Source organism: Heterocephalus glaber, unplaced genomic scaffold (assembly GCF_053883595.1).
Source record: "Heterocephalus glaber isolate CG9 unplaced genomic scaffold, H.glaber_assembly_v1.0 deba00001447, whole genome shotgun sequence".
Classification (NCBI taxonomy): domain Eukaryota; kingdom Metazoa; phylum Chordata; class Mammalia; order Rodentia; family Bathyergidae; genus Heterocephalus; species Heterocephalus glaber.
The window spans coordinates 8,945,363-8,971,979 of record NW_028258299.1 but is presented as its reverse complement, the minus strand read 5'-3'; the positions used below and the strand labels follow the sequence as shown (position 1 = coordinate 8,971,979).

General features: G+C 40.3%; 1 protein-coding gene across 1 annotated transcript in view; it reads left to right on the top strand.

Annotated features, from left to right (window-relative positions):
* LOC101719368 (cytochrome P450 2J2) overlaps positions 1-26,617 on the top strand; it is a 39,472-nt gene that overhangs the window by 7,469 nt on the left and 5,386 nt on the right. Inside the window, exons 2-8 of the mRNA XM_004869601.4 lie at positions 2,168-2,330; positions 4,876-5,025; positions 5,398-5,558; positions 6,559-6,735; positions 15,321-15,462; positions 18,722-18,909; positions 22,048-22,186. Of these exons, the coding sequence (XP_004869658.2) occupies positions 2,168-2,330; positions 4,876-5,025; positions 5,398-5,558; positions 6,559-6,735; positions 15,321-15,462; positions 18,722-18,909; positions 22,048-22,186 (1,120 nt within the window). The remainder of the gene's footprint in view (positions 1-2,167; positions 2,331-4,875; positions 5,026-5,397; positions 5,559-6,558; positions 6,736-15,320; positions 15,463-18,721; positions 18,910-22,047; positions 22,187-26,617) is intronic.

The following is a 26,617-nucleotide window of genomic DNA, read 5'->3' as shown; positions in this document are numbered from 1 at the left end:
ACACTCAGTTCTCTGGAAAATTCAGGGCAATAAGCCCTCTCGGCTAGTGGTAGTGGAAATGTGGATTGGTACCCTCTTTTCTTTTTCTCTTCACTTCTTTGTTTAGCTGGATCTTTGGTTTTCGAACTTAGACTCAGTGAAATCTCTCTCTTGTTTCTTCCTCTGTCATCCTGGTTCAATCTCTTTTCTCAGTAACCCTTCGCCTCTCATTTTTCATCATTCTCATTCTTCATTTTGGTGAACTTTATTTTTAAACACTTGGTGCTACATTTAGAATTTTCCTTTTTACTATGAAATGTTTCCTATTGCTTTTGTTTGCCTTTTATAACACCTTATCAGTTATTTTTCTATTTCAATGTTTATGTCTGTTTATAAGCCTGTTTTTATTCTGAGTTGTATTATTTTTAATCCTTTCTGATTTCTAATGATCTGTTTAATCATGTGCTTTGAAAATTATGTTCTACCTTAAGAAGTTTTCTCAGATGCCCTCTGGGTCATTTAATCCATGTGAAGTAATTGACAAAAAACAAAACAAAAAAACTACCCCAACCACCTCCAACAACAACAACAACAAAAACTTGAGTGAATTTAAGAACTATTAGAATCAATGGTGGGGATCAAAGTGGCCATTTAACATCAGCACTGTTACACTGTTGAAAATATAAAAGTGTTGGCCCATCTGTCAAACTACAAAACTACATGGGCAGATAACGCATGGAGATGGAATGCTGCTGTTGATTTCAATGAGTGGAATTGGAGTGCTGATCCCTCACATGTACAAGCTGAGATTCTAGTTTGTGTATACCATGTTAGGCATTGTTTAACAATAATGTGAGATGTGAATTGTTCCAAAAATATCAGTGTTTAATATTCCAACTTAATGAAGAAAGCCATTATGTAAGATTGAGAAAGATAATCCAGGCATTCATGAAGATGAAGTAAATTTTTTCTTGGCATTTCTCTGAAGAAATGTACTTCTGGCCTCTGCCCGTATAGCAAGCCAGGACAGACTGTGAAGAGATGACAGTAGATTCACACAGGGCTCCAGCTGAAAAGAGTAGTGCAAGGTTTGAGTTCAGCTTCTGCATTGCTGTGAGCACAGGATGCTGGGGTAAAACTTAAAGCTTTCCATCTCAAGTTCACATCTTTGTCCCCCAGTCTGACCTAATGCCTGGAAATCGCCTCACTGAATAGTTTTGTCACTGTGTGCATATTACTTCAGCTGCAGCTCACTTTTTTCCTGAAATACGGACATCCTTAGTACCACAGGACACTGACAAGATAATGAGAGAAGTCAGGAGAGATGGGTGACATGGCACCCGGGGAATGTGGCTGTGTGTGACAGTCAGGGCTCCTTCTGCATCCCAGTGTGCTCTTCTCCTTGTCAGGAGCCAACATCTGCCTTCCTTTCCCACAGAGCTCATTCCTGCCTCAGAGCCTGGCTGAGAGGCTGTATACATGGAACCAGAAGTGAAAGTGACTTTCACATTGCTGCTGTCATTCTTCTCCACAGAATTCTTTGAGAGAAAAATAATTTTGTCTTTCACACCTGAGGAACTGAGGCTCAGAAAGTGAGGTACCGTCTCTGAGAGCCCACCTCGAGGAATCCACAGAGCCAAGGCCTTGCATAGCGCTAGAGCTAGAGGGATGACTTGGTTCCTGCCTCCACCCTGTGGTGCACTTCCCATTACATGGCATGTCGTGCGACAGGGGGCACGCTTCTCAGGCTGGATAGTTTTGTGGCTTCACTAAGAAGTCTGCCCTTGCTGCACCAGACTTGGAATAAACACATCTTATCCTTCTTCAGCAGGCCAGTAGTGCTGAATTCTGTGTCTTCACCAGATTCTAGGATATGTCAGGTTAGAGACACTGTTCATTGTATGACAGTTGTGTCTGGATGCCTCCTCTAGGGTAGATGCTCACTCAGTTTAGAGGTGGAAGATAAGAATACATTTTTAAAGGAACTTCCATCCTGAAGTGAATTGAATATGACTGTATTGAGAGAAGAGAAATAATTCAGAAACATATCTCACAGAACCAAGGTGCATCCAGTTCCTCACACAAACCCAGAATCCCTTCAGAACAAGCTCTTTTGATACACTCATCCTCAATCCCTGGACACATATACACATCCATGTTTAACTTTGACTATATCACTGTTTTTTAGCATGTGAAGAAATACGGTAACCTTGTTAGTTTGGAAGTAGCTGACATATCTGCAGTGCTTGTAACTGGACTGCCCTTAATCAAAGAAGTCCTTACCCACACGGACCAGAACTTTATGAACCGGCCCATGACTCCTACTCGAGACCATGTCTTTGGTAAAAAGGGTAAGTGTTTTGACCATGATAAATGTGTTCAAAATGTGCATGGTATGTATGGTAAAAGTGCCTCTGTGTCTTATCATGTTCCTAAATGCCCCACAACCATCACGTTATGAAATTTTACCTATTAGAGGAAGCTGGGTGCTTATATTCCCTGATTAGAGCACCTCCTCAGAGGACTTCAGAGCATTGACCTTGATGAAGATCTAGAAGAATCCACATATCCTGCAGGAGTCACTCTGCATGCTTGGATACTAAAGTGACCATATCATGCATTCACAGCAGAGTAGGAGGCCATGCATTGTGTCTTTCTGTTTCTCCATTCTGAACCTCTTCCCTTAGGAAAATGGATGCGATTCTGCATCATTCTCCTGCGGCCTCTATCTGCTTCTAGCTTTTCTTCTGTCTCTTTAGGGCCCTATCACACGGTGTATCTAACACCTTCTAATCCACATTAGAACAAGTAGGGATGGAAAATTAAAATCATCATTAAGTAAACTTAAACATTTAAAATTTGAAATCAAAACCTCAATCTCTTAAACTATCAAAGCATCCTTTTCAGAAGCTTCAAATCCCTCTTTGAAATAGTCCATGAATTAATTCTACATGCATCTACTGCCATGAAAATGTGAGTGCTAGGAATAAATGATAGAAGACTGAGAAGAATGCTACATATATTTGTTTTGTGTAATAGTAATGCTGTCCTGAGAGGAGCACATTAACTGCAATAAAAAAAAGACCACATCAATGAGACACTTGTTCTGAGAATCTAATGTAATCTTGGAATGCAGGAAAAGTTGATGTAGTAAAGCCAATTTATTTAATGAAGTGAAAAACAACACCATTCAATCAAGGAGAATATAATACGAAAAATCCCTGACCTGAGAAAAAGGACAAGGAACTTAATGAAATAAAAGATGTCCAATTATTGTAAAGGATATAATTAAATGGAGTTAAAGCTGCCTGGCTAAGAATAGCTTATGCAAGTTCTTGTTAAGGACATTGGTTTTTATCCTAGAGACAATGTAAGCTCTTGAAAGATTTTCAGTGGAGAAAAAAATCATGCAGAGTACATTACTAAGACTCACAAGGATGACAAGACAAAAATGCAGTTGAGATAGCAAGAGACTTTTGTAGATTTTAGCTTACAGAAAGTGACTGCTTAGACCAGGTGAGAGGAAAGAAATGATAGTGTGTTAGGAAAGGATGGTTATGATGACATTACATGGATTCCAGGTAATCATTAGGGAAACCTAATAAGACACAATGACTTCAATGTAGCGATAATGATGTGTTGAGGTGCTTCCCACACAGGTACCTGATGGAAAGAGGAACACCTAGAGGAGGAGAATGTATTTGGGTAGGATTGGCTTTTGTTGGGAGTCCTATGGATAAAGTCAAGAATTTAAGCCTGGATGGGCCAAGTTTGCAGTGCTTCAAATTGGCTAAGTCAAGGGGTCATTGTAATAATGAGTACAGAGTTCAGGGACAGAAACAGATGATGACTAGCAGTGGTTATTTAAAATTATGGGATCTGATAGGATTTCCAAAAATGGTATGTGGGAAGAGACGAGAGGATGCTAGGGACATAATCGTGAAGGCTACCATCATTTCAAGATTTTACAGAAGAAAATAACCACAAAATAGTACAAGTTGCTCACAGACATTTAGGGGAAAATCTGTATGTGTGCTATCCACACCGCTACTGGAAAGAAGTCATTCAAAGAAGAATTGTAGAGAGCTAAGGAAAGACCACATGAGATGACGTTGGAGATTTCACTGGATTCACGGCAAAAGGGGCCATTTCAATGTCATGGAAAAGGACACACACAGATACATAGGGAAGTTGAAGAGACCTCTAGAAATGAAGACATGGAAAAGAGCTTGGCTTTGGCTGTGTTATGAAACAAATGGCAGTTTATGGAGCACAACATGACACTCTGCATCTTTGCCTGTGATGTTTTTTCTGTGAGGAATATTCATTCCTTCTTGCTTTCTTGAATCATTCCTCATCTTTTAATGCCCAACTCAGATAGGACACCTATAAAGACTGTAAAGACTTTTTGTGACTCTTGTGCCTGTGGGCTTTGGCTTATGCACATCTGCATTACTGATCTTTAGCTTAACACTAACACTTAACTAAATTTATGTGACTTCTAATCAAAGCATGGGTCAGGGATACGGGTGGACTAGAATTTCCACATCTGCTTATGAATTGTATTACCTTGCAAAGTTCACTTCATCCTTTATTCCTAGTGTCCTTGATTTCTCAATAGTAGAATAGACTGGAAGTGATGCTATGTAATACTACCTTGTTGTTTCTGTGAGCACAAAATAATAAAATACATAAAAATACTAATGTGGGAGCAGTTAGTAAATGTTAGCCAGCAAATGTGAGAATTATGTTCATTGCTCTGGGAGTATGGCTATGAATAAATTCGGAGTATATTAATGTCCCTCCTCCTTTGTATCTGATGCACATGTCCATACAGTTGCCAGGTATTTGCATAATGGTATCAGAATAGCATCGTGTCGACTTCCATTTCCCCAGGACTGATCATGTCCAATGGCCAAATATGGAAGGAACAAAGAAGGTTCACCCTGACCACACTAAGGAACTTTGGTTTAGGAAAGAAGAGCCTAGAGGAACGCATCCAGGAAGAAGCCTACCACCTTGCTGAGGTCATAGCAGAGGAGAAAGGTGAGCATTTCATAGTTTAGGTATGGGAAGTTGAGACCCATCCAGTCATTGTTCAGATACTTTTTAAGAGGCTAAATGCAATCCCTGTGCCCATCACTGTGCTAGGCCCTGAGATAGAATAGTGAACACCTTCTAATGACACTATCCTCAAGGAGGACACAGTTAGACATGCATTAAACATATTACCAAATTTAAACACTGATCATAAATTTATTGAGCACAACATTGAAGAGTCCTTACCATATCTTAGATGCTGAGGGAAGAGCTTCAAATGCAGTTCTCTACTAGTTATATAGAGCAGACTTTCTGTAAAAATATAGAGACAAACCAGTGGTTTTTGAAGGACTTATTTCTTGCTTCTTCAACCTCCAGGACAGCCTTTCAACCCTCACTTCAAGATCAACAATGCAGTTTCCAATATAATTTGCTCTATCATCTTTGGGGAACGCTTTGACTACCAGGATGCTGAGTTTCAGGAGCTGCTGAGGTTACTGGATGAAGTTACCCATTTGGAAGGATCTCCTGTGGGCCAAGTAAGCACTTCTCCTCCTGTACCTTGCTCAGGAAAATTGGGCTGATGTCAGATTCAAATGGGCTCTTCTGTTTGTTTTTCTAGCTCTTTGAAGCAAAAGTATGACAATTTAATATTGAAGTTAACAGAAACTACTTAAAATCATTTTGTTGCATTTAATTATTCTTTTCTCTCTTCATTTCGTTTGAGATTTTTCACTGAACTGAGGGTCTCAGTCATGATTGGCAGTCTATTTAACTCTAAGCTACATTCTCTAACCCAATTCTAATATTTCCTTCCTTCCTTTCTTTCTTTTTTTCTTTCTTTCTTTCTTTCTTTCCTTCTTTCTTTCTTTCTTACTGGATCCTCAGGTATGCACAGAGGTGACAATTTGCTAACATCTACATGCACTAAAGAGCTGGTGTTATAGAGGTTTCAGAGGAAGAGCTTTCTAGTCAGAGGGAATAACAAAGGCAAAAGATCTTAATGAGGAACATCATTGATTTGACCACAAAGGCCTCTGTGGAGTTTGCAGTCAAAGATGGCAGGGAGAGATAGCAAGAAGCCAATCTATAGGGACAATTGTAGGGATTATAGGCACAAGGAGTGACCTTGATCTTAAGTATAATGAACAGCAATTGGACAGTTGAGAGCCAAGGAATGAAACTATATGGCCCAAGTGTTTAAGGATCCCTGTGGGAGTTGTATAGAGCAGTAGGCTGGGAATTGTTTAAGAGCGAAATCAGGAAACCACTAAAATAATGTTAGCATCCAGGTAGGGGAAGGTGGTGGTTCACAGTAATGTGGAAAGCATGGCGGGGGGCAGTGAGATGGAGTCTGAAGCTCAGTATATGTTGGATGGAGAGTTGAGATTCCTGTAAGAGAGATGAGAGGAGAGAGGACTCCATGTGACACCACAGGCTTAGTGTGAGCAAATAAAGAGATGGAAGGAGAACATGGTCACAAAAAGTGCAAAAGCAGTTGTGTGTTGTCTCCACGATCACTTTGTTTCTCTCCATTAGCTGTACAATTTCTTTCCACGGATAATGGAATTCCTCCCTGGACCTCATCATACTCTCTTCAGAGACTGGGACAAACTGAAATCATTTGTTTCTCGTGTGATTGAAAATCACAAGAGAGACTGGAATCCCAATGAGCCAAGAGACTTTATTGATGCTTACCTCAAGGAAATGGCACAGGTGAGAAAAACAAAGTTGGTTTCCATGTTGTGTTTTTCAAGGACAAAGAGCAGCATGTTGGTTTCAAATTGCAGCTCTGACAAGCATCTGCAACTCTGTGGATTAAAATAGCACAGTGCTCTCTTACAGTTTGAGATGACAGAAATCCAAGATAATTTTGCCTCTGGGAAACTCAAGGTGTTGGCCAGGCCAGCTTCTTGGGAGTTTTGAAGACTCCACTTCCATTACTCTCCTCCTTCTGGAGGCCAACTGCATTCCTTGTTTTATGGCCCCTTCCTCAATCTTCAGTATCAGGAGAATAGCATCCTCTCTCCTCCCTGAGCTGGAGTTCTGTCTGTACATCTTCTCCCCCTGAGTCTGACAATCTGGTGCCTCTCTCTTATAAGGATTATTCATGATAATTTTTCCACTTCAAAATCCTTAAATTAATCACATCTGCAAAGTCCCTGTTAGCCTGTAAATTAACACACAAAACACTGGGGAAAGGACATCCCTGTAGATCATTATTTACTCCACCACGGGGAGTAAAAATATAAGAAATATTTCATATGTGTAGGTTATCATTAACTCAGGAATTCTAGGACAATCAGAAATAAAAATAAGTGTCTGATGACATTTGGCTTAAGGTCCTGAGAATGTCCAGATATGCTGCCTTTTCATCCCCTATTGCAGTGGTGGTGAATCCATGGCATGCATGCTGCAACTGGCTATTTGTTATCATTGAAAGCTCTAAAAGGTTTACCAGCGCTGCATTTCTCTTCCCCTACCCACATCTGAAGGAGTGGCACACAAAGGGGAAATAGCAGTTGAGCTTCAGAAGTCCATTTCCTTGTTACTTGGGACTGAGCCTAGTTCCCTGCCTCTTCTCTAAGTCCCCATTGCAGAACACAGGTAAAGCTGAGTTGGATCCTAGATTGAAAATTAAAGGTCTTTAGAATGGGGCTACTCTGCTGTCATGCCCCGTGTCACACATTTTCCACATTACAGGCAAGAAGCAGTAAAAAGCCAAACTGAATATATGGCCTTGAGCACAGTGACCCTGTGACTAGTAGATGTCAGTGAAGCAGTATCATAAACTTTGACTCATCAGATGATGGACTTCTGCTCCTGGAGTGGGCAGAATGTGAATGCGTTTGCATTTTCCCTCTTCCTTCACCTTACTGGCATAATATTTGGGTAAGCTTTATTTTCTTCTTAGAGGAGGAGTCTTTACCTACCATGTAGTGTACAGCTGTGGAACCGTCAACATTAAGAAAATTTTGAAAAATTGAACCACCCAAAGAAAGGGGAAAAATGACAGGCAATCACATAGAATTATTGAAGAAATATGAAAGGTTTAAACTGGCAGACTAATAGGGAGTTAGGAGCATATTTGTAAGTAGAAGAATCCACCTTAATTTTTGTGCTACAAACACAAATATTTATTTGCTAAGAACTTTCGTATATCACAAGGTTCATAATGTCATTTTAGAGGCTGCACAGTAGGTCCACTTTAAGCAGGAGACTGAAGCACTGAAATGTTAAGCGATGTGTCCTAGGTCATACATCAAACATGTTATATAGCTCATGTGGAAAGCCTGTCTTGCTCATTCACATCTCATTTTCCCCCAGTGTATTCCTAACCTGAAAAATTACAGGTACAAGGAAGTGGTTATCTTGATTTTCTTATTTCCTTTTTTTTATTAATATGTTTCTGGTATATAATGTTTGCATTCCTTTGTGGGCATTTGGTACATATGTGTAAGGCATCTTACTTCCTTTCTCATCCCCTATCCCTGCCCTCTCTCCAACCTCCCTTCATTTCTTGATCTCCCTCCTATTTGAGAATCATCTACCTCCAGACTTCTTATTTCCCTTTGGTTTTTCTCTTTATGTATCTTTTGGGTTTCTTATATCAGAAAACCCATGCAGTATTAAACTTTATGTGTGATTTATTTTACTTAACATTATAGTCTTTAGGTGCATCCATTTTCCTTTGAATTAATCAATTTTATCTTTCTTGATGGCAAAATGCTATTCCACTGTGGGTAAATACCACCTTTTCTTTATCCATTCATCTGTTAATGGGAATATAGGCTGCTTCCATGATTTAGTGATTATGAATTGTGCTGCTACCAACATGGGTATGCACCTACCACTGTAATATCTTGTCTTTACTACTGTAATATCACGTAATATCATGTCTTCTTTATCAGAAAGAAAATAGCTGGGTCAAAGGGAATTTCTAGTTTAAGATTTTTGAGGATTCTCCATACTTATGTCAATAATGGTTATACTAGTTTATATTCCCACCAACAATATGGAAGTGTTTGTTTTCCCCTACAGCCTCACCAATATTTGTTATTATTTGAATTTTTTGATGATTGCCATTCTTTCAGGGTTAAAGTAGAATCTTAGTGTTGTTTTTATTTTCATTCCCCTGATGGCCAGCAAAATTGGGCATTTGCATGTATCTATTGACCATTTACAGTTCTTCCATAAGGTCTCTATTCATTTCACTTGCCCATTTTTTATTAGGTCTTCTTTTTTCTTGATTCTTTTATTATGAATGATCTAAGTGTTTTGAGTTCTGTATATATTCTAGATATTAAGCCTCTGTCTGAGGAACAGCTGGCAAAAATATTTTTTCCATTCTGTAGGTTGTGTCTTCACTCTGTTGGTTGATTCTTTCACTGTGTAGAACCTTTTTGTATGATATGGTACCACTTGTTGATTCTTGGTCCCATTTCCTCTGCACGATGACTGTGTTAAGAAAGTCCTTCTCATGACTTCAAGAATTTCACCTGTTTTCTCTTCCAGCAGTTTAAGCATTTCTTTTTTGACATTTAGTTCCTGGATCTATTTTTACTGTATCTTAGAACATGGTTTCAGATATGTGTCTATAGTCTATGGTCTGCTTGTGGATAGCCAGTTGTCCTGACACCATTTATTAAAGCAGTTTTCTTTTCTCCAGTGTCCATATTGGAAGTACCATTGAAGATCAAATGGTTGAATGTGCTTGAAGTTTTTTCTGCATCCTCTGTTCTGTTCCATTGGTCCTCATGTATGCTTTTGTGCTAGTACCATGCTGTTTTTATCATGGTAGCTTTGAAATATAACTTCAAGTGCAGGATTTTGCACCCTCCCACTTCATCCTTGTTATCCAGAATTGGTTTTGCTATTCTCAAGCTATTCTATGTCCATATGAATTTTAGCATTTTTTTTCTATTTCTGTGAAGAATGCTGTTGGAATTTTGATTGTCATTGAAAGAAATCTATCAATATTTGAAATATATGCATTTTGAGTATATTGATTCTGCCTGTTTAGGACAACTGTTTTCTGATGTCTTCTTTGACTTCCTTTTTTGAAGTACTGTAGTTTTCACTGAAGATGTGTTTCATTTTCTTACTTAGGTTAATTTCAAAGTACTTAATTTTTTCAGTGCTGTTTTGAATGGTATTATTTAACATAGTATCTTTTTCAGTGGCTTGCTTACAGATGTACAGGAAAGCTATTGATTTTGCTGTGTTTAATTTTGTGTCCTGCTACATTTTTAATTTTGTTATTAATTCTAGGAAGTTTTTGATGGAATTTTTGGGTCTTTATGTAGAGAATCATATCATCTGCAAATAATGAAAATTTGCCTTGTTCATTTCCTATACATATTGTTTTTTTTTCTTTTTGCCTGGTTACTTTTCTAATGTTTTGAATAATGTGTGAAACCAGACTGGTGACAGTGGAAATCCTTCTTTTGTCATTGACTCTAGAGGGAAACCTTACAGTTTTCTCCTATTTAATATGATGGTAACAGTAGGTTTGTTATAAATGGCATTTATCAGATTGAGATAAGGTCCATGTATACATATTTGCTTTAGTGTTTATAACATGAAAAGATGTTGGATTTTTTCACAGGCCTTTTCCTGCATGTATTGATACGATCATGTGATTTTTTTTTCTTTCTGCTTATGTGATGTATTACATTTTGTACTGCATATGTTGAACCAACTTTGCATCCCTAAAGCCTACTTGCTCATGATGTATAATCTTTTGGATGATTTGTGGCATTCAGTTTGCCAGTATCTTGTTAAGGTTTTTTGCATCTATATTCTTTATTGATTGAATCCTTGTCTGATTTTGGAATCAGGGTAATGCTAAGCTTCCAGAAATGACTGTGGGAGTAATCTTTTGCTTTTGATTTCATTAAAGAACTTCAGCAGTATTAGTCTGTGATCTCTGAAGTTTTTGTAGAATTCAGCAATGCATCCACTTGGACTTTGATTTTTCTTACTTGGTAGGTTTTAGTGCTTCAATTTCATTGCCTATTATTGGATTATTCAAGGGTTTTCAATCTTTTTGGTTCAATTTTTAAAATTCATATGTATCTAAGAATCTATCCATTTCTTCTGAATTTTCCAATTTACTGGTACATAGTTTTGCAAAGTAGTCCTTGATAATCTTGATTTAGGCAGTGCTCATTGGGATTTGAGCTTCTTCATTTCTAATTGTGGATTTTTCCCTCCTTTTTTGTTGAGATTGGCCAAGAGCTTGTCTATTTCATTTTTTATTGTTTTGAAGAACCAACTCTTCAATTCATTAATTTATATTTTTTTTAGTCTGAACTTCATTGTTTTTTATGATGACCTTTATAATTTCCTTCCTTTTCCTCATTTTGTGTATGGATTGTTCTTGTTTTCCTAGGGCTTTAAGGTGCATAGTTAGGTTGGTTATTTGGCTCACTCAGTTTTTGTGACATGGGCATTCAAAGCCTAGAACTTTCTTCTTAGGACTGCTTCCATCCTGTGCCATACATTCTGATATGTTGCACTGGTGGTATATTTTTGTTCGAGAGAATATCTTAGTTTTTCCTTGATTTCTGCTGTGATCCATAGATGATTTAAGTGAGTATTTAAGAGAGTATTTGATCTACTTGTGGTAGTGAAGTGATGACATCCCCTGCTAAAATTGTGTTTGCATTTATCTGATGTTTTGTATCCCCTGATGTTTGTTTTCTAAAGTTGGGTATGCTGATGTTTTGTGCATATATGTGCAAATGTTATCTTTTTATGAAAGGAAGAATTCTGAAAGACATCTTCCACATATTTCTGTCCTTTCCCCAAAATCCCCAAGCCTCATAACTCTCTGAATACCTCTATAAAACTGAGTTAATTCCTGTTTATAGAACAGACCATTCAGAACAAGAGCATGTCAGCTTTAGAACAATAGGGAATCTTGCACAAACATGAAACAGTCTAGTGACGATGAACTTATCTTTGATTTTTAGTGTATGAGTTCATTTTGGTTAAATGTGTTCCTTTTGTATGGCAGCCAGTGGATTTTGTTTCTTAATCCATACTGACAATCTCTGTCTTTTGATTGGGGCATCAGGACTATTCACATTGAAAATTGTTGCTGAATGGTATTGACTTATTTTTTCCTTGCGTAGTTTTCCTGTTGCAATCCCACACGCTAGTACTTAAATGTTAACAACCTGCCCCAGTGTATTCATTCTATTGGATTTTTTTTGGGGGGGGGCTTGCTTTGTCTGTCTCATACAAGGATATCCTTGAGAATTTTTTACAGTGCCGTATTGGTGGTTATGAATTCTTCGAGTCGTCTTTTTCATGGAAATATCACATTTCTCCATGCATTTTGAAAGATAGTTTTTGCAGGATATACCAGCCTGGGTTGAAAGTTGTTTGCTTTTAGAGCTTGCAACATTTCACTCCAAGCTCTCCTGGCCTTGAGAATATGTGTTGAAAAGTCTGGAGTAATTTTAATGGCTTTATCCTTAGAAAGAATTTGTTGCTTATCTCTGACCACTTGATTCTGTTCTTATGTTAGACTTGCAGGATTTTTGTCTATGATGTGTCTCAGAGGAGTTCTTTTCTGATCATGGCTATTTGTGGCTCTATATGTCCTCTCTTCTCTGTATGTTCAATTATTTTCCTTTTGGGTAAAGTTTTCTGTTATTTAATTAAACATGCATATATGCCATTTGTGCTCTTCTGATTTTTTGCTAGCTCTAATTCATGTTAGATTAGTCTTTTTTATATTATATAGAATGTGTTGGATCCATTTTTCATGTTCTCTTATTGTGTTTAAAATATCTGTCATTAATTAGTCACTCATGACAGCCTTGTCTTCTAGTTCTGACACTGTCCTCACATTGATCAATTACACTGCCCATAATTACAATAGTTTTTTTTTTTTTGTACTGGGGATCGAACTCAGGACCTTATACTTGTGAGGTAGGCAGCAGCACCACTGAGCTAAATCCCCAGCCCCTACAATAAAATTTTTAATCTCCTGAACTTGTATCTGTAACTTTTTTATAATTTCTAATTCTTTTCCATGTTGGATAGTCATGCTTTGCATCATTTTGTTTAGCTTGCTGTCTATTAGTGTTTTCTGTACACATGCTGATCATCTTGTTTTCGTGGTCTGTTATCTGATTGCTTATGTCTTCTGTGATCTTGCTAAATGCCTTATTGATTTATTTTGTTATCTCCTCAGTTACCTTTTTGAATAATTCAAGTGTATGGATTTAGGTTTTCTCCCCTTTAATGGCCCATGGATCGGCTTTAGGGGAGTTGTGTTTTTAGGCATTTTTGGCCTTGTCTTCTCCTGTTCGTACTTTTTATTTGTTTATATATTGTTGGCTTTTTATATGGAAGCTTGTGAGTTTATTATAGTGGTAAGTTTTGTTGTTGTTTTGGAGGCCTCATTAGTTAATATTTACTTTTCAGTGGTTCCATCTTAATGTGACTGTTGGCCTGGTCCTCTGTCTCAGGATTCATTCACCTTTATTTCTCTTGGAGGAAAGGTTGCAGCATATTTGCTCCAGTAGCCAGTTCTTCTGGTATCGGCACAGTATTGTTCATGTCGACCTCTAGGCAATCCAGATACTGGCATCCTGAGAATAATAGCATCAACTATGTCAACTTTTCTACAGTATTAAAATCAACAATAATAATAGCATTAAAGACAAACTGGATATTCACAAAAGCTAAGGATCAATAATATACTGGCCTTAACCCTAGAAAATAGAACTATAATTATCACATGGAAACTAAGACAAACCAAATGTTAATCTAGTATTGATTCACCATAAATATCTACTGAATTTTCTTCTACTAACAAAAGTATTCATGAATAATAACAAAAAGTAAACTATCTACAAGAGACTCATAAAGCTTAATCGTGATAGTAATACAATTGGAGAGTTTTAGTTACTTCTCTCATTGCTGAGACAAAATACCCCCCACCCACAAGTTAAGGAGGCATAGGTTTATTTAGCTCACAGTTTGTAAAGGTTTCAGTTCATAATCAGCTGACTCCAGGGTACACTGGCTTCACAGAGGTAAACAGTTCCTGGTGGGCAGGAGATAGCAAAACAAGCAAGGGATAATCACAGCTCTTTCTGCTCCTTTATATTATCCGGTCAACTTAGGCCACGTAGCTCTAACACTCTTATTCCTAGTGCCCTTGAGCCTAACACTGCACCATGAATCACTCCCAGCATCACACAGTCTAGACCCAGGAACCTCTGAAAAAGCCCCGCCTATGACTGCATGATCCTTTGGGGGGCCATCTAGACACAAGCCACACCGTAAAGGGTGTAAGGAACTGGAGAATGAAGAAGGATAAAATTTAAAAATCTGTGGAATATGAGATGGACAAGAGAAAAGTGAGATAGGGGCCATACTATGGAGTAAAAGGAAGTTAATAATGTTAGGAAACAGTTACAGGAGAGAATTAAGAAGAAAATAGTAAAAGAAAAACAGAAAAAATAGAAGTGAGAGAAAAAAAGGTTTGGAGGCTATAAGCTAGAAAAGAAACTAAAAGAAAAAAAGACTAAAATGGCTTTTTGTTTTTCTGAAAATCATGTACCCCAAAAAAACAGATGAAAGAAAGAGAATAACTAAAGATAGTTAAATTTGTTAATGTTTAAGTTGAAGAACAAATTCTTCCGTGTTTCTCAATGAGTGGTTTCCTTCCAAGATCTACAGTCTTAGAATCCAGCCAGTCACAATTTGCTCCACCCAATTTTAGGCCTATGGGATTTTGAAGTGCCTTTCCCACACCAGAGACCCCTCTGTCTCTTCACCCCAGACCGTGGTTACTCTTCAAGCCTGGTGTGTCCTTGCTTCCCTTGGTAGATGCAAAAAGAGAACATACCTTTGGTCTCTGTGGGAGGTAGGATGAGGGGCTGGGGTTCCAGTGGACTGTTCATCTTGTCACTCCCTTTTCTCTTTGGGATTGTCCTCATTCCAGATCAGAGTGGTCAGTTAGTCCGTTCTTCTGCTTTCTGGCTAGGAGTTGTTGGATGGTCACACCATGCCTGGGCTTGTTGTGGTCTGCTTCTCTCCTGGGCGGTGCCTATTGAAAGATCTCTGAGGCCTCAGTTGGCTTCACACACTGAGTGCTGGAGAATTGATTTTCCCTTCCAGCAGTAGGGGCAGGTGGTCACTAAAAGTATTGCTGCTTCTTGACAAGGTCAAAAGCATATAGTTTCTCCTTCTCCCCTTTCCATCAAGCCTTTGGTATTGCATGGAGTCAACCACAGATTCTCTGAATGACTCTTAATCAATGCTGTCCTGTCTAGCACCCAGACAAGACCATTTCAAGTTTTGATGAAGAAAACCTCATCCTTAGCACCCTGGACCTCTTTTTCGCTGGGACAGAGACGACATCCACAACACTGCGCTGGGGTCTGCTATACATGGCCCTCTACCCAGAAGTCCAAGGTAAGCATGCAGTGTGTGCTCCTGACCAGGGCAAGCGGTGCTCCTGAATGCAGGACAGCTTGGCAGCATGGAAAGGCAGGCAGCACAGCACTGAGATGATATCTACTTGGGTATGGGTACATGCTGCAAGTCTACTCTCAGGTTATGACTGGTCCAGGTAGTACAAGTGCTGCAGCAAGTTCCTGCCCTCAGGGAGCTCTGAGTCCAGGGGCAACAGTGAAGTCCATAATATTGTGATAAATTCCAGGAAAGAGTGGCAGTCTCAGTTGGAAATCCTCTCATAGAATTTCTCTTTACTGATGCCTTCTCTTTCTTTCTGTGGACTGGACACTGTCCAAAGTCCTTAGTGTGAAATGCAGTGCCCTCCAGTGTGCCCCATTTCTACCTGCCCTGGCAATCCCCAAATTGGTATATGGGGACTTCCCTAAATTGCATTTCATTCTCTTATCACTGTTGTTATTTATGCCTTCAACCTGACATCTGCTGTTCCCTTTACCATGAAGCTACTTCTTCACTTTCTCCACAGAATGTAATTATTGACCTCAGTGTACTCCATTGCTATTTATTACTGGCTTGGCAATTATTTGCATTTTCTTATGCAAGAAATGACGTAAAGCAACTCAACTAATGGGCTTATCACACAGTATTCTTATAACAACCCCCAGACTCTCATCCCTCCGTGGACTTTGGCTGTTCCTATTCCTGTTATTCACACAGCTCTCAGAACAGTTTGAGCAGGTGGTGGATGGAGACTCTACAACACAATTTTCCAAACTGTGGATCACAATTTCATAAAGGGGCATAAAACAAGTTTTGTGGATCAAGACCAACTCTTTCTCATAAGATAAATAGATGAGATTGGATTGCTTCCCATGTATATTGATAACTTTCTTTATACTATCAGTGCCATATATTGATATAAAATTGATGCTTTATATGTGTGTTTATTTAGGTATATGCATCTTCATTCATGCTATAAAATGCAATTGTCACTGAGTAGTTTATTTTTTAAAAAAGAAGGTTAAACTTCTCACTTAGGATGTTGCATTAGGGTTCTCAAGGGGAATAGAATCAATAGAAAATATATGCATGATTATGCAAGGGATTTATTAAGTGAGCATACAGCGTGAGATGCAGAAGCATTCACAGTGACCCTCTGTAAGATGGAAAATCAGAGGATCTAGTATCTGTTCCAACTAAGAAGATGGAAGCTTCAGAACATGAGGGATCAAGGGTGTAAAACCAGTCAAAGTTCAAAGGCCTAGAAGCCCCCTGCAGACTCACCAATGTAAGTCTGCATTGGAAGGCTGAAGGCACTGGACAGCCATGTCCAAAGGCAATAGCCAAGGCTTGAGCTCTCCCAAAATGGGGGCACTGCCTTCTTCTCTCCTTTTTTTTATTCTATCCAGGATGGGTTGTCCCCGCTGGCTGAATTTGCTGACCTATGTGTCAGCCATGCACAGACACACCTAGAAGTGTGCTAATCTGGCAGGTGGTTCCTACTCAAGTCAAGTTAATCTATCACAATAATGTTCACAGATGGAAACTGGGCTCTGGAATAGAGGATCCAAAATAAGAATCATTTAAATTTATAGAAGTTTGCACCTATGTTCAGAGCAGCACAATTTTCAATAGCCAAGACGTGGAAGCAACCTAAGTGTTTATCCACCATGAAGGAGGAAACAAAATGTGGAATACTCATGAAATGCAATACTATTCAATCTTAGAAAGGAATAAAATTCTGAGGTATGCTATAGCAAGAATATTGTTAGTAAACCAGGCACAATAGCAGAAGTGCTGCATGATTACACTTATATGAGGTAGGTAGAGCTGTCAGATTCATTGCAAACAAATGGAGAATGGTGGAACCCATGCGTTGGGAAAGGAGGAAATGAAGCTCCCTTTATGAATACAGAGTTTCGGTTTTGCAAGGTGAAAAATTTCAGAGACTGCACAACAATGAGAATATATTTCAAATCAATTAGCCATAAGTTAAAATGATTTAGATGGTACATTTTATGTTGTACATATTTACCCAATTAAAAGTATGGTACTTCAATTAATTTTCCTTCTTAAAAGTAGGCAGTAAATGAATGTTACTTGTTTATTTCTCTCTCTCTGTAAAAGAACTATAGGCTTTGTAAAGCCCTTAGGATTCTAAAGACCTTTTAACTGTTGCTCTGTTGTGTCTAGAATGAGGTCTTTCTTCTCACTCTCTAATACCCTGAGCAGGACGACTGCCTCTCCACATTAAGAAGTGAGGAAGGAAAAGGCAGCACACAACTTTCCTCCTTAGGGTTTGTGCAAGGATGAAACGTGTGTTGTGCTTACATTCCATTCACCAGAACTTAGTGACTTGGCCACATTGAGTCAAAAGAGAATCTGGGAAATGTAGTTTCCACCTGGAAAACCAAATATTCATCTGAAATCCCTATTAGTGTATAAAAAGAAGAAAACATATTGGGTGACAGGTAGCAGTTTCTATCCTTGTTTTTGACCCTCGCCTAAGTCAATTCATGTAAATCTCAAAGAATCCCCAAAATGAAGGAAAAGTTATGATTAATGATACAGGAACTTTGAGACTGAAAGGCCTTCAGTAACTTGCAGCAATGATGTTGTAGAGCAAGAGTTTCCTGTCCAGTTTGGACTCACATGTCTCCTTGAGAAGTTAGAGTCCATAGATCTGCTGTGTCTGACAGTTTGTGTCCTCTCCACGAAATCCATATGTTGACACCTAATTAGCAATGTGATGGTACTGCGAATTGGGAGCCTTTGATGTGATTAGTGCTCCTGAGTGGGACTATTTGGAAAAAAAAAAGTTTCAGAGAGCTGCATCGCTCCTTAGCACTTGTCAGCACACAGCAAGGAAGTGCAGTCTATGAGTGAGAATGAGGTCCTGCAGGCATCAAGTTTGTTGGGGATTGGATCTTGTACTTCCAAGGATCCAGAACTGAGAAATAAAATTCTGTAGTTTGTAAGGCAGTCACTGTAGGGAACTTTATTAGAGCAGCCTCAATAAGACATGACCATTCCATGAACTTAGCTGTGCTCATCTTAGATATTCAGTTCCTTAGGACACCCAGGCTCAGGAAATTTAGAGCATTGGCAGTTTTCTAAATAAGCCCTAGAAAGGACCATTTTGTTGATTTGCAGATTGACCATAGCTGAAATCAAATAGGTAATCTCTAATAGAACATTACCATATCTATATAAAAATCATAAAATTTTAAGAAATAATTGAACCCCCATTGTCTTCCAGAAAAAGTACATGCTGAGATTGACAGAGTGGTTGGCCAGGGGCAGCAGCCGAGCTTGGCCAACCGAGAGTCCATGCCCTATACCAATGCTGTCATCCACGAGGTGCTGAGAATGGGCAACATCATTCCTCTGAATGTTCCCAGAGAAGTGAGTGTTGATACCGCTTTGGGTGGATACCACCTGCCAAAGGTAAGCAGACACTCTCTGAGCCTTTGTCTTTGAGCCTGTCTTAGACCTCATGCTAGAAAATTGTGAAACGTGTTCCAGTCCTAAGGAATCACTTACATGAGCAATGATATATCATCCTTGTTTGTCTTAATGCCTGACATCCCCAACTTAGGGAAGAAAGGTTTATGTTGGCTCACAATTTGTAGAGGTGTCAATCCATGGTTAGGTGGCTCTGAGGCAGGATGATATGGCAGAGGTGTATGGTGCAGGGGATGCAGTGCATGGCATGGTGGGAAAAGGGAGAAATCCAGGGAGGAGAGAGGGAGACACACCAGTGCAGGTCATGCCCCCAGTCACCCACTTGCCCTGACCAGGCTTCTGTAACCTGCCAGACGTCATTTGGGAAATCGGTGACAAAGTCCCGTAGTTGTAGAATGTTAAGTGTGAAAGGACGTTTGAGACACTCAGCTCTCCAGTCACGCTAACACTGCTGTTTCTACCATGATTTCCCCGATAGTATCACTTCAACAACATCGACCTACAGCAAGGGGCTAGTCAGTTATGTCTGAGAAAAGAAGCTGTGAAATATTAATTATTATAAGAAGGACAAAGCACTTATTAAGCAACAATTATGTGCATTACAGTACTAGGCTGTTTCAAAATGTCTTAGTTCTCAGGATAAATTTTCTTTTATTTTATAGATTAAGGTGAGGCTCAGGAAAAATAGTTTTGCAAGAGATCTCTCAACTACAAAATGACGATAGTTGAAATCCAGAACCAGCATCTATGCTGATTATTTTCACAATATAATGCTCCTCTCAGGACTTGCTTTCATTTGACTGGGAAATAATCTCCCCTCAGTCTTTCTGCATTGGCCCCTGTTAAGTTTCCCATCTTCACCAACAGAAGACATCTCCTGCTACCAGGTCTTAAGATCCCCCACGGTCAGCTTCTCTGTGTCCCTGTCATCTTCCGTGCACAAACCACATTTAGGCGTCTCCCTTGTGCTCTGGCCCACCTGCTCACCTGTGTGGATCTGTGCTAGTTTGTCTAAGTCCCTCTGAATGGGCTTCACTCAGTAACACTCTCCAGTGGAGGAGCCCGAAACCTGTCCCACTGAACACTGCCAGGTAGCGTCACTGCAGAGCCAGGAAGTCCTTCCTTTTTAACTGAGCATCTCCTGGGTGTGGCTGAGGTGTGAACACACCAGGTGCTCTTTGTATTTTTCAAACCATTCATCAACCTCCAGAGCACCAGGCCTTCTCGCTAAACTGCTTTTACCATTAATTTTTAGGTTCAGATTGCATAACCATACTCAACACTAAGAAATCTAATTGCACCTAGGTAGGAGCTGTGTCTTTGACTTAAGACAGTCCTAGTTTAAGAAATAGCTCCATGTCTGCCCACTCTGTGACTCGAAGTACATTATTAAACCTCAGGTCTTCAATTCCTTCATCTATAAAGTGCACTTAAACTCACCTCACAGGCTCCCCATGGAGGTAGATGTGATCTTATATGCAGAGCTTTATAACAATGATTACTTGGCATTAACCCAACAAATGCACATTGACTATGTGAAACATTTGGGTCTGAAAAACAACCCTGAGCAATATAAGGAAGGAAGCACCTTCTTAGAAATCATGATGAGTGGCCAAAGGAAAACTCACTGGCTCTGCAAAGATGCTCTCAGAATCCTCCAGGTAGAGTGACAGATAGGAGCCAGGAGCCAGAAGACATGAGGAGGAGAGGCTTTTGAAGAAAGTGAGTTTGGAACCAACAATTAAAGAAGGGCAAGAAGTTAGTTTATGAAAAGGTAAATAGAAGAACCTTTTCAACAAAATAAACAACATGGAAACATGGTCTGTTAGAACAACCAGAGGAAGGCCACCTTAGTGGGAGCCCCAGTGTTATGGCTTGTGTCTAGATGTTCCCCCAAAACGCTCATGCAGGCATAGGTGTGGTATTTTGGAGGCAGCTCGATCCAGGGTGTGTGATGCTGGGATTAAAGCTACCTCAGCCTGAATGTGAGTGCTACTCACCCTAAGGACAAGGAGCCTGGATGGAATATAAGGGACAGAAAGAGGGATGCTGCCATTGCTTGCTGCTGCTTGTCTTCTGCTGTCTTCCGCCAACTCTGAGAAGCCATTTTGTCATGCCACCCTGCATTGTATCCAGCAAGTATGGACTGAAACCTCTATAAACTGTAGCTACAATAAACCTTTCCTGTTTTAACTTTGGGTGTCAGGTGTTTTGTCCCAGCAATAAGAATAGTAAGTAAGACACCAGACAACACAGGAAGGAGGGTCCTGGTGAATCAGAGGATGGGTTTGTGACTTGAGAATGTCAGTAAGCATTCAAGAATATTCAAGTGTGAGTTCTGAGTACATGGGCAATGTGACATGATTAAGTCATGTTCAAAGCACACTCAGCTCCCCGGATGTGGAGTAGTTTCAAAGGGCTAGGAAGGGGCAGAGTTAGGAGGCGTTACAGAAACCTAGGTGCACAGGCAGCAGCCTCAAAATGGAGCCTGTTGTGGACAGGGAATGGAGGTGACAGAATGAACTGATAGGTAAATTGACCAGCCTCACCGATGGGTCCTATGAGGAAGCATGAGGGAAAGGCTCACTCTCTTCCCTCCAGGATTTCTGGTCCTGTGGTGGAGGAATGGAGGTTCCTGGCCTTGGCCACCTGTTAGTGTTACTAACCCTGCTGTGAGTGGGGAGAGCAGTTGATACTGGAGGTTAGAGAATGAAGGCTCACAAGAGAAGGTGATGTCTTTCCCTCTGCAGAGTTGCTGTGGTCATCAGATCACTGAGGAGCTGGGTGGTTTGGTCACAGTGTATGCTGCCTGGCTGTCACATTGCTCTGTCCTCAGTACCTACATGTCCCTTCCTAACCCGACACTGACATCTGTCTGTAGATTAAACCCATTTGACACTCAGAAATAGTCTAACCTCTCTGGAACATTCCCGGCAGGCAATGCCAGTGTGTCCTCCTGAGTGGTCCTGTGAACAAATATAGGATCCTGGAGACTGAGCTCAAGGGTCTCAGGACTAGGCAGGGTGCGGGAGCTGAGTCCAGGGAGCCCAGGACCCTGTCCCTGTGCCTGAGTGTGTTGCATGGCTCAAGCCTCCCCTGACTCTCTGCTGCCTTTTCTAGGGAACCATGATCGTGACTAATTTGACTGCACTGCACAGGGACCCCACAGAGTGGGCAACTCCAGACACATTCAACCCAGAGCATTTTCTGGAAAATGGACAGTTTAAGAAGAGGGAATCCTTCCTACCTTTCTCACTAGGTGAGTTGTGAGGACAGGAGTGAGATCACAAGTGTTCCTCCCTCCAGTCTTCCTCCTCTTCTCTGTAGTCCTTGCCTTTGAATAAAATTCCTCCACTTGGCCCAGCCCAGCAGGACTCCATGTTGCTGTTGGCTGCAGCCCAGCAGTCCCTGGATTCCACATTGGTTCAGATCCTCCCTGATACTCAGTCATTCCCTTTCCTCTGATGGAGTTTTCATGTTTCCTAAGATCAGTTCTCCACAGTAATAGAGACGGTGAGAGAGACTCACACCCTGACTCTTGCCCACAAAGAAGGTTGGACATCTGCCAGCTTCATAGAGAGTTTAATTGTCACAATTTCTTCTCAAGTTCACAAATTCAGCTCACACCAAATTAGAGACGATATTTAAATACAGAGATTGGGAGGCAGCAAGGGAGAGCAGCTCCCTAATTACCTCACGGGCACCAGAGTGTGACTTGAATACCACCACTCAACTACATTGGGTTATGCTTTATAAGACATTCTTAGAGACTTCTTTTTGCCTCTATAAATTTTCATTACTTTTTAAAAGTCAAGCTAGTAAATATGTATTTTATGCAACATGAACAGTAGAAAGGCTGATTCAGTGAAATCTCTTTCTCTTTTATTTTCGATCCATTTCCAAATGGCTTTTTGAAACACCTAACATCATAAAATCTATAGCAAATTATCTTATTGTATTCCAAACATTTTGTTATATATGTTGCATGAATTTTCAAAAAAATGTTGCACATTTATAAATTACATATATAGGAGCTGGGGATTTAGCCCAGTGGTTTCGCCACCTGCTGCGCAAGCAGAAGGACCCAAGTTCAATCCCCGGTACCAAAATAAATAAATAAATAAATAAATAAATAAATAAATAAATAAAATTACGTATTTAGCAAACCTGCATTTTGTGTCATTCAACCCTGAAGATATAAGGATGAATTAAATAGAAAACAAAATAACATTTCTGTCATAGAACATATGCCCTTGTGCAGGGATAGTGAACCTTTTAGAGACAAGTGCCCAAACTGCAACTCAAAACCCACTTATTTACTGCAAAGTGCCAACACTGCAATCAAACTTGAATATTGAGATTTTAGTTTAGAAAAAGCAACTCATACCTTAACATCCTTTGTCTTAAAAGGAATACAAATAAGGTACATGTTTGTGCATGCATGTTTGTGCATGATTATGCGCCACTGCCCTGGTAAAACCTTACCAGGTTCAAAATACCGTCATCATTTTGGATATAGGAAAAGTGAGGTGTGATGAAATGTGGGAATTACAGTCTTAATATTCCTGTGGCTGAGTTGAGACAGTGTCATTCAGTTTGATCAAAACCTAAAGTTTGTGCCTTCGTCACCCTGTCTTCTGAAAATAACTGTGTTTCCAACAAACAGTACTGTGGAAGGCATGGAGTTTGTATATAAATAACTTACAGAAAAATCCAGATTGGACTTTTGAAGCAGCACTGTTTTACTGCTGGTGACACTGAGGCTCACAATGGGATCAGGTGGAATTTTCCAGCAAGGTGGTGGGATTCCAATGTCCGGGTTTTTTCTCCCTGCTGTGCTGCCCTGGGTGTGTCTGAGCTGATTCTGATTCTATCCCCTGTTTTTCCACACATAGTTCCAGGTCACCTTTGCTCAAGTGAAAAGTCACTTCTAATGTGAAAGCTTGTCTGGGATGTAGGAATACCTCCCAGGCTTCCTGTTCATAGTATTTTCATGGTTTGTCTTTCCACATGAAGTTTAAGATGTACTACATAACTATTATAACTATTCTTGTTCATGGCTCTAGCATCAGATCTATGAGAAGCTGAAGTGATAGAAATATGGCCCCTTGCTCATTACACAAAAGTGCTTCACCTAATAATTTCTGCAACTCTGCTGACAGGAATCTTCATTGATGTCCATGCCTTTAAAAGAAGAAAAGATCCTCTAAGCCATGTGATGCACACCTGCATGTCCTTTCTTCATGTTTCAAGTGCCTCTTCTGCATAACTGCCTCATGTTTCACCATGTTTAAAAATGTCTTCCATCTAGATTGGCTATAGTATGAAAAGGATATATAGGGACAAACTGGTGCTTTGTAATTGAGAATTGTATTACACTCTCTTGAGACAGACTTTGCAAACAAATTATCTCAGGCAATCTGTATAGATGCACAGTTACTAATAATTAGACAGGAAATAGATTGTATCTGCTTTTGTAATGTAATCAAACTGAAAAATACAGAATAGTGTCCTCTCCAACATCATGTGCCCAAAGAATAAGCGGAACAGGATGTAAGACTAAAATTTTTATACTTCGAGTCTAGTGCTCTCTACACTACAAATACAAGGCCATGTATTTCTCCATTTTAAAGACTTTTCAGTTTAAATTTTGTACCATATACATGATTTAGAATATTGCTGTGTAATACACCATCCAAAAACTCTGTTGTTGCCTACACCGTGCATGTCAGCTGTGTGGCTCTGCTGACCCTGACTGGGTTCTTTAGCATGGTGAGGAGGTCAGCTGGCTTCAGATTGATCTAAGACAACCTCAGCTGAGACAGTGGGGCTCTTTTCACAGTCTTTCTCATCCTCCAGTAGGCCAACTGAAGGAAAAACAGAAGCACATAGGGCCCTGAAAGTCCAGGCTGGGATGTGGCACCACATGCCTTCCCCTTCTTTCAGATGACCAATGCAAGCCATGAGGCCAGGCCCAATTCAAGAGGGAAGGGAATTAATTACTACAATTTTTAAATAGAATAATGAATAAGTCATTTTGCAACTATGGTGCACCAAGGCAAGGGGTAAATTAGAGATTTGTTCTGTTTTGTTAACACTTTTTCATTCTGATTGAGAAAAATATAATTTAGACAGCACAAGCAATTTGCCTTGGGTTCTCACCAAAGATGTTGACAGCAAGAGACACAGTAAAATTGCAGAGACAAAAACATAAAAACATTCAGTTGGTTAACAAAACATATCTGGTTTTTTTGGCATGTAGTTCCTTTGCCTCATGCCTTTTCTAGAATCCCCTACAAATACCCACTCTGGATGAAAGAGGTGCAGACATGAGTTTCTCTTCTTGGGAAAGGTTCTTAGTGTAGGGTTGGTCCTTTTGTGTGGTGTGCAGGTGCAAAGGTGTTACTGAATATTCAGATGTTCTTGTCCTCATTGAAGTCCCTTCATTTGAGCCATCCAAGCAACAGGCAACTTCATGATAGTCAAGAGAGTAGTTTCTCGACACCCGCCGAATCAGCCCACTGCAGACAGGCAGGTCTGCCCACACCTCACCGAGGTCCCCAGTCGTGCAGAACACACGCCGAATCAGCCCACTGCAGACAGGCAGGTCTGTGCATGCCCTACCGAGGTCCTGAGTCGCGCACAAGACACTGAATAACCCTGATGCAGACAGGCAGCCACCTGATTCCACAATACAAAGACGCAGAGGACACCAGACCATCAGACCAAGGTACTGAGGCCCACTGTTCCCGGACCAGAGTTAGGGGCTTCTGAGCCGTCGTCCCACTGCTCCTGGTCGAGAGGAAGGGGCCTCCCGGTCACCATCCCTCCCATTGCTCCCAGCCCAGAGGAAAGGGCTTTTGGGCCACCTTCTGTCCCACTGCTCCTGGCACAGAGGAAGGGGCTTCTGAGCCACCATCCCACTGCTCCTGGTCCAGAGGAAGGGGTTTCCGGGCCACCATCACTCCAGCTGCTCCCAGCCCACAGGAAAGGGCTTTTGGGTCACAATCCCTACTGCTGCTCGCGGCCCCTGTCCCACCTCACCCAGCTCAGAGGAGGTAATCCGTGCAGGCGCTAACAGACCCCGCCCCAGTCAAAATGAGAAAACATGTAAATAAGTCTCAAAACCAGACTTCCAGATCACCTACAGCAACCCCAAGGGGAAATGAGATGGAACACTCTGATACTTGACCACCTGGACCCACTGAACTGGCAACAAAAGGGGATCTGGAAAAAATGAAATCAGAAATAATTTCTCAGATAACAGGAGAAATTGTGCCCCTAGTGCAAGACATGATTAATAAATCTAGACAGGAGCTCAGGAACATGATGGAATCCCAACATAAGAAACAAATGGAATCCATAAAACAGATTCAAACAGATTTCCAGGAGATGAAAAACTCCATTGAAAGTCTACACAGCAGAATGAGCCAATGTGAGGACAGAATTTCAGATATAGAAGATTGCAATTAGTGACCAGAAAAGGAAAAATTGCTTCAAAATTACAAGGGAACATGAGAAATCAATCTAGCAGCTGCTAGATGATGCAAAAAAGAATGACATAAGACTGATTGGGCTCAATGAAGAAACAGGAGAGAGTGCAGATGACATAAAAAAATCTCTTCACAGAAATAATGGCAGAAAACTTCCCAAGCAGGGGGAAAGAGCTTGACATACAGATAAGTGAGGC